Source organism: Harpegnathos saltator, unplaced genomic scaffold (genome assembly GCF_003227715.2).
Source record: "Harpegnathos saltator strain DR-91 unplaced genomic scaffold, Hsal_v8.6 scaffold108, whole genome shotgun sequence".
Lineage (NCBI taxonomy): Eukaryota > Metazoa > Arthropoda > Insecta > Hymenoptera > Formicidae > Harpegnathos > Harpegnathos saltator.
The window spans coordinates 52,123-65,000 of record NW_020229882.1 but is presented as its reverse complement, the minus strand read 5'-3'; the positions used below and the strand labels follow the sequence as shown (position 1 = coordinate 65,000).

Here is a 12,878-nt window from a genome sequence, read left to right as displayed (position 1 = left end):
AAATTTTGACTTATCGATGAAAACTATTGGAAAATATTAATATGAGAACTGGAGATGCGCGTTTCAAGGCGTTCTACAGAGGCTAAGTTCCATTGATGTGATAAAACGCCAGTAGTATTTTATTGTTCGTTTTTCTGGATGTTAAACACGAACGGTATGATATTCGTGTCGACGCGGTCGCCAAATGGAATGTAACGTCGGATACCTAATAGAACATGTGTTAATCAACATCTGTCCGTGTTTATGTAGATAGATTAAACTAAATAAAAGATTCCTGATATCACATTTTATAAACAACTACGACGAAGAAGAATGAGGAAATGTATATAACTAAAATGTACCTCAGAAATGTGTCGAAACACTCGAAAGTAAAAAGTCGTTATAACAAATGGCGGCTATTGTGTATTGCGCATATTAGCGCCACCGCGCGTACGGCGAGTTCCTAAACTAATAATTCCACAAACAATATATATAATATAACATATATAATATAACATATGGTCTAGTCTTTATGGCTGCACTGCTGAACTAGTGCGATAAGTTAGAATGAGAAAAAATATAGTTGTCTCATTTTAACTTATTGCACTAGTTCAATAGTACAGCTATAAAGAACAGACTCCTAGAATCCGCCACCTAATAACGAAGATATCAAGACCGTTGTATCTATAAGGGCTGTAATAACTTCTCTAATAAATACGATCTAATGTAACATTTCAAAACACATTGGTTGTAAACGTGAGGATATAGATATTGAGTATACTCTTCCGAACAATCATGCAATCTTGAAATTTTATAAACTATAAACATAATTACAATTACAAAACTGTTTACTTGTAATATTCTTCTTTCAGCCACATTTGCGTTCGCCTACGTGGGTGATGAACTTCCAAAGGGGCAACAGTTTTGAATGTGCTACCCTCTTGGTTGGTTTATTGCTAGGACAAAGTTACAACGCGGTAGTAGTGAGCGGTTATGCATCTCGTGAACAGATACTATGTGACTTATCCAAAAGACCTTGTCCATATCTGCCAGAACAAGAGAAGCAGACGTCATCGTTGCCTTCGTCGATCGACGTGTCCGAGATCTTTAAGTATCAGCTGATACCACCACTGGACTTTAGAAGTCAATTGTTGTTGGAGTTAGAAGAACGTAAGAAAAGCAAAAAGATAGACGAACTACGGCTGCTAGAGGAAGAGCGACAGAAAAAGATCGCTGTGAGTATGTTTCGATAAAAGAGAAGCTACGTCTAATAATCCTCCCTCCTCCATCTTTTATTAGACGTAGCTTCTTCTTTTCATGGATCGATAAATAATGTAAAGTGTGATCGCTTTTATTTTTTTTAAAGTTTCAATTTGCTCCCTTCGTCCTGCACTTGCGGTGTTGTGTGTACGCAAACTTAAAAAATAACATAATTATTTAAACGTTACTGTCATTACAAGTTACTTTCTTTCCAGAAACAACTTAGTAATGACGTTTCTTTTTCTTTTCTTTTTCATAATAGTGATGGTAACGTAATTATACATTTTGAATATGTAGTTAACTATGTAGTAATAAAGTAATCATATTTTTATTGTTACTTATACATGTAATTTTTTAGAATAAACTCCAATCTTATGCTGAGAGTCCTTTTTGTGGAATTAGGTTTTGAGCTTTCTAAAAAATAGAACTCAGACAATCGGGATAAGGAACTCGTGTTCGAAAAAATTTTCTTGTCTCATTTGATATACCATAGGGTACAACAAGTTTTCCTACTTGAAACTGTACTGAAGAAAGCATTCAAGTTGTATTGAAACTAAATGTACAATTGCAGATAGAAATAGAGTACAGATAGTTGCAGATAGAGATAGTTCATTATCTTTCATATTCATTATCTTTTGTTTGTTTAAGTCTCAGGATATATCCATTTTGTTCATTGGAAGGCTTTATTTTTGAAAATGGGATAATTCTCCCATTAGATAAGACAGAAACATTGTTTATACATTTCAAAATTCACACAAGAAGTTACAAATCACTTTTCTGTGTTCATGATTATACTAATTATTTCAATGTATATCTATGATTTCTATAATTCAATCGTTTCAATACCATCTTACGACTATTTTCAGGATTATGAGCGACCAAAGCCGGACAAATACTTTGGCCACAGGATACATGCGTGGGTGGCGATTCTGCCGGGAGATAAAGGTATGCGGAATCAAGAAATCATCGAGCCAATCTTCATCGAGCCTTCCTCTGGAATATCTTATCGACTAGTCGGTGACGAGATCAATTTGTTATATCTCGGGGTGGAGAGCGTTTGGAATGATAAGAATTATTGGGTGAACATGCAACCTCGCGTAAACGGCTGTGCGAAAATTGATTGGGATTTAAGTAACACTCAATTCTGGGAACACTTGCTTCCCGGCGAACCATGGACAGCGCCGAACGATACGGAGATGGCCGAGGAGGATATTATAGAACAGAATAAACATTTAGACATGCCGGCCTCGTACGTGAGTGAAATTCGGATTCACAATATAGGTATTACATATTATATATCTTTTTTTCAAGTTAATTAATAATCAACAAAATCAGCACAAAACCAGTAATATGTATCATTGGATTATCTGTTAGTCCAAGAAAAAAAATTGATTACTTGTGATGTATGTATATATTTTTTTTTACTTCTTTTAGATGATTCGTATATTATAATTTATGTATTTATTCTTTTAGATTTTGAAAGGCGATACCCAAACGGCAATAAAACGATATTTTATAAAAAAGCCAAAGTAGAATTATTTGCACCATACGTTCGTACGGACGGTCTGGTGCGACGAGTAACAATTTATGAAGATTACCAGTATACTTCGCCTGTTCGATGTTACGAAAAATATTTAAATAGAAGCGATTGTCTCGTGGAATCTACAAGAGATGTGGGTACAAGTATAATTACGGATTCGTTCGATAAAAGTCGACCGGATCATTGCAAAGGTATATCTTATTGCACTTTAAGTCTTACAATGCTATTTTTATGGAATTTGAGGAATATAATGTAATTAATATAATAATGATTAAAATTAATATTTATATCCAATATCATGTATGCTTATTATTTCTTATATTATTTTTTCGAACGAAAAGAAAGAAGTGTCAGTCTCTCTTCAGGGTTCGCTCTTAGTTATAAGACTCAGATTTTCAGTTATGAGATTTCATTATTGCAAGAATAATCGTCTATAGTTGAGCAGAAATTTCTTTACGGCTTAAAGCAAAGTTGTGAACTTGGTATTTGTAAAAGTTTCAAAACGATATATATATTAATTACATGAATTAATATTGGTAGCACATCGTTATCTTGCACATAGCATTGACGCGATAGACAGCGAGAGAATGATAGACTTTTATGACAATGCGCGCTTCGATGGATTGTTACGAATCGAAATAGATCCCTTCCATTTAACTCAGCATTATGTGGATCGCGAAGATTTCCTTTATTACAGGTAAGCTGTTTATTTTGTTAATTTTTAGTGGGATTGCTATAGTAACAGTATACTGTTTTAATACTGTTAATAAAATAAGTAATTAAAAAATTATTAATTTATCAATATTAAATTTCTAATAAAGATCGTTTACATTTATTTGGCAGAATTTATCCACTTAAAAGCAGAATGCTTTTAAATAGCATAATGCTTCGTATACTCTAAACTTGTAAGATTGACAGTTTTTATTTTTACCTTATTGATAACCCAGAGCCATCAGTCTTTAATATCTTATTGGTGATAAGAATCTAATATATTTTATAACATATACTAGGGTGATTCTTTAAAGAGATAGATACATGTGATTGATTTGCTATCTTTATTAGTGATACGTCAATTATTTTTTTTAATTCTCTGAATGTGTTAACAATAGGTAGCAACAAGTAACAGTAGGTAAGCGAAATCTGTAGTAAGCGGCAGTAAATATATTGACAATTCCTATGGTAGGTCGTGATACAACTACCCACCGTTCTTACAGGTTGTTCGAAAATTGTTCTTTTTATTTAATTTTTTAAATAATTTTTTTAACACATAATTGAAACCTAAATTGAAACCTCTTGCATGTTATTCAGGGCGTTGATCTTAACGATATGTGTGCAGATCATCATTGTGGCTAAGCTTGCTAATTGAAATAATTGCCATTTTTTCCATTATTTTAACAGACACGCTGAGTTTTCGACGGACACAAGCGATTCGACGATAGACAATATCCATTTTCGACGTATCACCGTAATGTATCTTCTATGCCAGTAATAGTAATATCTTTCATTATGCTGTAGCAAGATATATGGTCGAGCCTTTACGCATGTTGCAGAAAATGGTCGAGAAGTATCATAGAGACGAGAAGATTCCGGCTTATAGAGACATAGCCATCCGAGAATTCATGATGATCGAGAATGAGATACGTGTTAAATTTCATTATAACAAAGGCCAGAGCACTAGAGCCGCTCGTACATTCGTAAAACCATCGATAGCAGATCGGGGAGATCGTTTGGTTTTCGATTCTAATATGATTCGCGGATATCATGTGAGTTTCTTTTTCTCTTTAATTCTATATCCATTTGTTGAAACGGTTTGAATTTTTTTTCTTTTTTAAATGAGGTCAGAAGTGCGCATCGAATGATCATGACTGTACTAAGCTCACTTGCTCACCAAATGGTAATTGGTTATGACATAAGCAACAGTCGACAGACGTCTCTCGATACCGTTTTATTCTCTTATCTTCAACTTCATTCATGGCTATAATATACTTTAATTAGATAAGAAAAACATGTACATCACTTTCTGTTTACGTAATTAATTCTAATGAAATAATCTTTCTAATTTAAACTGATTTGATTTTAATCAATGTACCTCTTTAATTTTTTTGCTTAATGAATATTTTTTAACTTTTAATCGACGTATAATTAATGTTCAATTGATGAGTATTCAATTAGTGTTCAATTAGTGAATATTTAATTTTTAATTCATATTTAATTGATGATACTCCCTGTATGCGACGTATCCGTCGTCATGAAAAGTAATCCAGAGTCCCTGGTATGGTATACCCACCAGTTGATCCTGAGATTTGGAGAAATTTTATTATCGAAAGTATATTATAAAGTTTATTGTACAAAAAGTCGATATACTCTTGGTAAAGTTTTCAAACATGGTATCTCCTTATCTTTATCGGAAAAATGCATTCAAATCGTTTCAGAAACGCGTGTACATCGAAACGCACAGTATAAGTTGAATTTATTCCATGCTCGCAGCCAAATCCAACGGCGCCACCGGAGAAAAACATCGATATCTTCTACGAATTTGATAAACATTTAAAAGACGAAGATCATTCTATGTCGTGTATCAGAGACGCCGAGAGTGAGGTTGCGTCGTTCCTGAAAGAGAGAGCAGACGAAAATTTAAATTTGCAGCTTACAGTGTCGTTATTCGATAGAGATAGAGCAGTCGATATCGCCGCGGTGGAATTAGGAACGGTATTCGTCGTTTGTTTTTGTTTGTACACCCTTGTTGTCTCTTGTTGCGATTAACATGTTGACTGCCATACTGATACCTAACCAGGGAACTTTATGCGTTCGACACCGTTTAAAAGTCAGTGTGTTATTTGAAAATTGTCTTGCGGTCGAGAGTTGCACTTTTCGGTATCCTAGATGCTACGAAACGAGAGGAGTAGAGATAGCGGTAAGAAAAATCAGCCGAGAAGTGTAATCTTGCCGTAGACCCGTTTCAACACGGTAATTATTTATACTTATCATCCAGAGAAAAAGACCGATGCGAGTTAACTCGTAGTTGGTACATGAAATAAAGAATATTTTTCGCACGCCGTCTACAAAACAACTTGTATTTGCTTCTCAACATGTTAATCAATTGGCTCGATGATAATTTGATATATTTCGCGTCGTTTGACAGGAGGACCCACGTTATCCGAGTCAAGGAGACTTCGCGCGAGAGTTGAATCCATTAGGACCGTATTTGGCGCGAATCGGCAATCCGTCGCGCATTAGCAAAGCGGAAGCTTATCTGCTGCGCGACGAATGTTTGGACGATTTCAAACGGTCAACCGTGGAGAAAGCTAATCGTATTTTACTCGCTATCCGAGAGCGTGCTGCTGAATTGGAGAAGCTGCAGGCCACGTTGACGCAGGTGAGAGAAACAACTTCACCTGACGAAGTGATTCTCCGTTATCCATGATCGTTAGCCGAGACGGTGTGAATATCTAGAATATCTAGAATACGTCGTAAGGACATCTGAAGGGGCGTCTAAAACTAGTAGAATGTCTTTTAGATTTAACCCTTTGTATCCTGACGGTACTTCAAAGTACCGCTCTATATATACGCTCTTGAACCTTTTTCCCGTGTCTTACATTCCTGTCGATACTTACAAGTACCGACATGTCAAAATTTAATCGTTGAATTGTCATAAAATTTACTTTCCTGTTTCTTATGTTTATGATACGCCAAGAGTTATTTAATTACGCAAAAATTTAATAAGGTCTTGGGTAAATTAATTTAGGATATAAAGGGTTAAAGTATCTTCAAAAAGTATTTTGGATATTTATGTCGTCTAATAATGACTGTGAAAATCACAACTGTGCGCAGACTACGGAGTTACCGAAAACGGAGGAGGAACGAATACTGGCGAAAATCAACGAAGTTGGCTTCGACTTGTACCTGCTGGAAACGTACCTCAATCGACACAGAGAGTCGACGTCGTCGAGATACAGAGTACTGGTGGGTCATTTGCAGGAAAATCCGCATATTCAATCGCTCGACACGAAGCACTGATTATCTTGCGCTGAAGAGAATTGTGTGCGCGAGTTCAGAGAGTATTATCTGACGTAAGAATGCAATTACGAAAAATCATATTTATCTGATATCATCGGGAAAATACATTGGCGTCACGTCACGTAAAATATCGTGTGATTTATCGTTTCTGGTATGTATCGTTGGATTATATTCACTGAAAAGACCACGAACCCATCTGACCGATGCATCGACCTGAAACGATGTTAAAATATGAACGGGGCGATACGAATACAGAATTTTGCGTTTTTTCTTCACGTTTATCTTTACCTTCGTCGTCGAAAGTGGCCAGGGTGAACTTGCTGAGTTTGTTCGTAAAGCTACCGGTGGCACTGGCTAACGGATGATCCAACAACTGGTCATTGTTTCCTTCGCTACCGGCCAACTGACGAAGACGATAATCGTCGGCGAAACCGGAAATTAAGGTGTCCATCATTATCGCCTGTAACGCGCGTATCATCCTTCATCATATTTCATTTTGTAATGGTGAACTGCGCTGGTGAAAAACGCTGATTCGTACTGGCATGTGGTTCGTTCCAAAAAATAACGTGTACCTGTCTCGAGAACACTTGCAGGATTTTGTAAACGCGTGCTCCGTTCTCGCGCACTGGAAACTGTAAGAATAAGCAAGGCAGGCAATCCGGATTGTTCTCGTCTGAAGGCTTCGCCATTTCCCAACTCAATTCCGAGTATTTAAGTCCTAATAGCAAGCTCTGCGCATAAATATATTTCAAATGTTATTACACACTATATGTGCGCTTTAAAAGCTTAATAAACTACGTTTATCCAAGCTAATCAACAACACAACTCAATTTCCTTATTTTCCTTCAATTTCCATATTTCATTTTTTGAAGTATTACTGCGATATTTACGTTATTTATCTTATGCATGCTTTTTTATGCTTCTGTAGATTTATAAGAGATGGACAAACATTAACAAGTGATACATTGATATAATATAATACAATCGCGGCTTTATCCGTTGATTGTACAACTTACACACTGCATATCGTCGACTATGTACACCCCCGACGTGTTGATCGCAATGAGGACTTGTTGATCGCGATTGGTGATCCATGACGCGAGGCCCCTCACTGGCCGTTCGATCTGACCTTGAAAGAAAGCCGCTCCGTAACATGGTAAATTCCAGCAGAATTCAAGATACTTTCTGATTAGCTTTTTAGGGTTCGCGTTGGTAGCCGCGCCACCGTTGTGACTGTTCGGTATCCGTTTATACTGTTCCAGAAGATGAGCCTCAGGTGCGCCCTTGCCACCCACCAGCCCCAGTCCGAGCCCCAGGCCCAGCAATAGGCTGGGGGATGCATGGTGATGCGGTAAGAATCGGCCACGGTGCCTCCGGAAAAACGCCAAGGTGTGGGTTTGCGCATTGTACGGCCCGAGCTCAATGCGGGCCTGCAAGGCCCCCAGACTGGCGTAACGCGCAGGACCATCGCACGCATATCGTCCTGGACGAAGAGAAAAGAGGCTCGAGATCAGAGATTTGTAAGGTAACGTGGGCGCAGGATCAGTCCGACGGCGTTTGATCAGGAGTACCCACCTTGTAGAACATTGTGTCTAGCTTCCGCGTAAAGGAGCTCGAGCACTTTGGTGTCTTTGATTTGCTCCTCCTCTCCTCTCGAGAGAAAAATGTTCCTGCGAAAGTACAACAAGGGCTCCTCTTCGTCGGAGTCATATCCGTGCGAGCTGTACTTGTTCACAAGATAGCTCCACTTGGCGGCCAGCTCTATGGGTTTGTGTGTCGGACGCAGCTGCACCTCTAACTGCGACGAACACATCCACAGCGCGAACACCGGTGTGGCGGTCGCCAAAGCTAATCTCGTCAAACCCAGCTCGGCCTCGGATTGTACGATTGCGAAGATCTGCTGTGCGCTCGCATTCTGCTCGACTTCCATGATTAAGAATACCCCTGTCATCAGATACACGGCTATGCGCACGGTAGGTCTTCCTGTGTTGGAGTATTGCGATTGATTCGTCATTGCTTTGTTCACTGCAAATCGAAACGAAGCTAATGATGGACGGAGGACAGAATTTGCTCCATCCGGAATAATGCATGTCTACTCTTTATTTGACATTAAATCGTCATTTTTACTAAAGTGAAAATGATGGTAGGGTCCAACATCAAAATGACGTGTGCTTGTTATCTGGGATATTAATACACATTATTGCATCTTGTTGAGTTCCTGACAAACTTGTTGTATAAGTATGTATAAATACATACACGAGGATGAATGTCCTTCAGTCTTGTAGTCGTTTGGGTAGCGACGCATAGGTTGTCCTCTTTGAATAGAACAGTCATTCTGTTGCTCCATTTCTTTGTTTTTCGTTTTTCTTCGATTCTTGATTTTCTTCGATTTTTACTCATTATACGATAAAAACTGTTGCGCGAAAATCAACCAGTGAGTCAGATTTGTATAAAAATGTACATTAAGCTTTAACTATTTATTTACTCGCATAAAAATAATATATATTATCTCTTTTTACTTATTTTCTGTTCAAAATTTCCATGTATTACCACGTATTTTATACGTACCATCTGAATTAGGGTAATGTTTATAATGCACTTGTGACGTTACAATCGCGAACGATCGTTCACCAAGTCTGTTGTCGTATCTCTTTCGCGTTTTCATCGTGATACCGTTGAGAAATCTCTATTATCTATGACAGTTGAGTAGTTTTTCCATTTTTCCTCGGTTTGGGTCTCAATGTGTACCACTACGTTGTTCTACTGCCATCTGAGTCGTGTAGCAGCAGTTATTGATTATTTGTACGTAGCTATAGAGCATACGCGGCTTCAGCTCTTCTGATTTGTCGCGCGCTTCTACTAAAACGGGAAAATCAAAGGAATAACGAGTAGGGAGAGCGCATTCACGTTCATAGAATTTAGGTAAAAATGGTGTTAAAGCAATGTGTAGTTTCAATAAAGAACTATAGAAAGCAACGACTTTTCAGAAATATTATGCCGTTTTTTTCGAGTAATTAACAGTAATCACATAGGCATACCCATATAGAATTGAACATTTTCAATGATTTTAGATATAATGAGTAGCCGATTGTAATATATTTCGTAATATATAAATAATTAGGTTCAGATGATCATTACATAATATAAAGGAGGGCAATAAGTCTTTTTCCGCGTATTATATTTATATATTGTTCTTGAAGAGTTTATGTGCTAGACATAAATTACACATAATATAACATATGTCACAAGTTTTTCAGTTAAACTAATACTAAATAAGTGTGTGTGTCATCACGTGTACTGTTCCCGATAAAATAACAGCCAATTTTGCTAAACAACTTGGCGATGTAAAAACAACAGGACTAGCCGCGATGTCGAAAAAAAACTGTTGCACTTGGCATGTTCGGGGCATAATTATAGATCATTTGTGCTTATATCAAATCTGCCACGTTCATCGGCATCTCGTCAATCTGCGTGGAGTAATACTGTTCAATGTCCCGCAGAATCCTTATGTCATCGGTTTTCACAAAATTGATAGATACACCTTTGCGACCGAAACGTCCAGATCGGCCTATTCTGTGAATGTACAATTCACGATTGTTTGGCAAATCATAATTAATAACAAGGGATACTTGCTGAACGTCAATTCCTCTTGCCCATACGTCAGTTGTGATTAATACACGGCTGTAAAAAGGAACAAAAGCGTGTGTATGAGGCAAGATTTAATGTTCAATAACAAATATTTTAGAGATTCTGTTCCCTTCATTCATATTTGTCATACCTTGCACCGGATCGAAACTCTTTCATTATGTTGTCTCGTTCCTTCTGTGGCATATCTCCATGCATGGAACAAACAGTGAAATTTGCTTCTCGCATTTTTTCTGTAAGCCAGTCCACTTTACGTTTTGTGTTACAGAATATCACTGCTTGCGTTATTGTTAATGTATCATACAAGTCGCACAGTGTGTCGAATTTCCACTCTTCTCGTTCTACAGCAACAAAGAATTGCTTGATCCCTTCTAATGTCAATTCATCGCTAGGATGAGAATAATAAATTAATATTATTAATCGGGAACAATCAAGATTAATATTGAGAACAAAGAGTTTACTTACCGCTTAACGAGTATACGAATAGGATCTGTCATAAATTTACTGGTCATCTCTAGAATCTCATGTGGTAACGTAGCTGATACTAGGACAACTTGTGTTGCTGGTGGAAGATATCGGTATACATCATAAATCTGTTCTTTGAAACCTTTGTTCAACATTTCGTCAGATTCATCCAATACCAACATTTTTATTGCTCGTGTTCTAAGTACACGTCTTTTGATCATATCTAGAAAAATATCATATATATGTTAAAAACACATATATGTGTGTGTGTGTGTATATATATATAAGAATTATTAGTTCAGTTTACTTGAATATATATATATATATATATATATATATATTCAAATAAACTGAACTAATAATTCTTCTATAATAATTTGCATCAAAGTTGCTTGAAATCCAAACTAATATATAAATTGGTTGCTTATTTTTAGTTTCATGCTCTTTAATTTTTTTTTGAAAATACTCAACAATAAATAATTTCTGTGTGATATGATTAGCATATGATATCTACCAAATACACGACCGGGTGTGCCTGATACAACATGTTGTCCATAATCGAGTTTTCTGATATCTTCTCCGAGATTTGTACCGCCAATACAAGCATGACACTGTACATTCATGAAATCTCCCAAAGCTAAAATAACTTTCTGAATTTGTGTTGCAAGTTCTCGAGTTGGAGACAGTACAAGGACTTGAGTTTCTCTCACTTGCGTGTCCAATGATTGCAATATTGCAATCGAGAAAGTAGCAGTCTTTCCTGTACCTGACTGCGCCTGAGCTATTACATCTCTGCCCTTCATAATGGGTTTAATAGACCGTTGTTGAATAGCGGATGGTTTTTCAAAGCCTGTAACATAAAAATAAAGACGTAACTTAATCCTTTGTTCCAGTGAATATGCTCAAGTTTAGTTTAATTAATAAACTGTGACAAAATTGAGGTTGGTTGATAGTGGGGAAAAACACATACCATACGCATATATCCCGCGTAATAACTCATCGCGGAGACCCATGCTATCAAAAGTAGGAATAACTTCAACATCCTCGCTAGTTTCAAATTCGACGTTGGATAAATCTTCGGTTTGTGCCACACGACGTGACTTTATCTCTGCCATTTTGTTGAAACGTTAAAATGTCAATTAGTATTTTACAACACCGTTTCTACTCGCACGTAACTCACGATGTTATGCGTGCTTCGTCAACCATTGAATTGTAACAACACTGAAACGCACGTATCTCGTCTTCGAGTAATCACAAATGAGTGAAAAAAATAGTAATAGATGGCGCCAATCACAGGTCAATCGTAAGGCTGTAAGGTTGCAAGACACGAAATGAAATATTTTCATTCGCTGACAGCTTACGTTACAGCCTTACAGCCTTACTTTTACAGCTATTGTAGACGAGCCTTAAAAGTCTGGCCAATGTGGTGCAATTTTTGATTGGCTGGATACGAAATGGCGCCACCAATTAGTGATAGCAAAGTATGCGGGATATTTGAATAGCAGCAACAGGAAAAGGAAAATTAAAGTACATTTTTGCAATTTTTTTATTATTAAATTTTGATATTACATAAAGTTAAAAAAATATTACATATGTAATAACATGATTATTAAATTTTATCTAATAACGGAATGCATACCCATGGTTTTACTATTAAAAACAGGTTTTCCTAATTTTCCAGTGTGACAACTTTTTCTTATTTTAAAATTAATGAAACGAATTTTAATTTTGTGGGATAAATTGTGATATGTTTTTAATGCAGTACATTCAATATCTTTCATTTTTTCAATAAGGAAATTAACAATGTTATAATTGCTTTGCTTAATATAAGGCAAATAATGTACAATTACATAATTCATTTCTAAGAAATAATTAAACGTCGTATCGTTAACAAAAAATAATATTTTTACGCGATAACATTTTAATAATAATATTTATTAATAATAATTTAATTATTTTCATCGTTGTTTTT

The 12,878-nt window shown here is 36.5% G+C and overlaps 3 protein-coding genes across 4 annotated transcripts; 1 reads left to right on the top strand and 2 right to left on the bottom strand.

Moving 5' to 3' along the window:
* Nucleotides 1-833: 833 nt before the first annotated feature.
* LOC105181942 (dynein regulatory complex subunit 7) lies at nucleotides 834-6,796 on the top strand (the record flags this gene model as incomplete). Its single annotated transcript, XM_025300303.1, has 9 exons — nucleotides 834-1,214; nucleotides 2,106-2,520; nucleotides 2,713-2,970; nucleotides 3,320-3,476; nucleotides 4,178-4,244; nucleotides 4,330-4,542; nucleotides 5,267-5,488; nucleotides 5,922-6,155; nucleotides 6,611-6,796. Coding segments are annotated over 9 exons (2,133 nt in total), but the record flags the coding sequence as incomplete, so codon positions are not given.
* A 47-nt stretch (nucleotides 6,797-6,843) lies between these two features.
* Bili (FERM domain-containing protein 8 Bili) lies at nucleotides 6,844-9,580 on the bottom strand. Of its 2 annotated transcripts, none has more exons than XM_025300298.1 (7): nucleotides 9,365-9,580; nucleotides 9,053-9,209; nucleotides 8,372-8,821; nucleotides 7,813-8,279; nucleotides 7,369-7,527; nucleotides 7,085-7,199; nucleotides 6,844-7,009 (listed from the first exon to the last, which is right to left on the bottom strand). In XM_025300298.1, exons 2-7 carry the CDS (start codon nucleotides 9,141-9,143, stop codon nucleotides 6,969-6,971), a joined length of 1,323 nt encoding a protein of 440 aa, XP_025156083.1. In that variant the 5' UTR covers nucleotides 9,144-9,209; nucleotides 9,365-9,580; the 3' UTR covers nucleotides 6,844-6,968. The 2 variants fall into 2 exon arrangements, with proteins under 2 accessions (XP_025156083.1, XP_011137322.1); XM_011139020.3 differs by having other exon boundaries at nucleotides 7,085-7,256; nucleotides 9,365-9,578.
* A 364-nt stretch (nucleotides 9,581-9,944) lies between these two features.
* LOC105181935 (eukaryotic initiation factor 4A-III) lies at nucleotides 9,945-12,021 on the bottom strand. The gene is made up of 5 exons (XM_011139019.3): nucleotides 11,877-12,021; nucleotides 11,421-11,756; nucleotides 10,907-11,129; nucleotides 10,575-10,829; nucleotides 9,945-10,477 (listed from the first exon to the last, which is right to left on the bottom strand). Exons 1-5 carry the CDS (start codon nucleotides 12,019-12,021, stop codon nucleotides 10,225-10,227), a joined length of 1,212 nt encoding a protein of 403 aa, XP_011137321.1. The 3' UTR covers nucleotides 9,945-10,224.
* Nucleotides 12,022-12,878: the final 857 nt, after the last annotated feature.

Coding starts and splice junctions, on each gene's coding strand:
- Bili (XM_011139020.3), bottom strand. CDS start 9,143: ATGGAGCAACAGAATGACTGTTCTATTCAAAGAGGACAACCTATGCGT. Junction 8,822..9,052: donor TGAAGGACATTCATCCTCGT/GTATGTATTTAT, acceptor TTCGATTTGCAG/TGAACAAAGCAATGACGAAT. Junction 8,280..8,371: donor TAGACACAATGTTCTACAAG/GTGGGTACTCCT, acceptor CTCTTCGTCCAG/GACGATATGCGTGCGATGGT.
- LOC105181935 (XM_011139019.3), bottom strand. CDS start 12,021: ATGGCAGAGATAAAGTCACGTCGTGTGGCACAAACCGAAGATTTATCC. Junction 11,757..11,876: donor ACGCGGGATATATGCGTATG/GTATGTGTTTTT, acceptor TTTATGTTACAG/GCTTTGAAAAACCATCCGCT. Junction 11,130..11,420: donor CACACCCGGTCGTGTATTTG/GTAGATATCATA, acceptor ATATTTTTCTAG/ATATGATCAAAAGACGTGTA.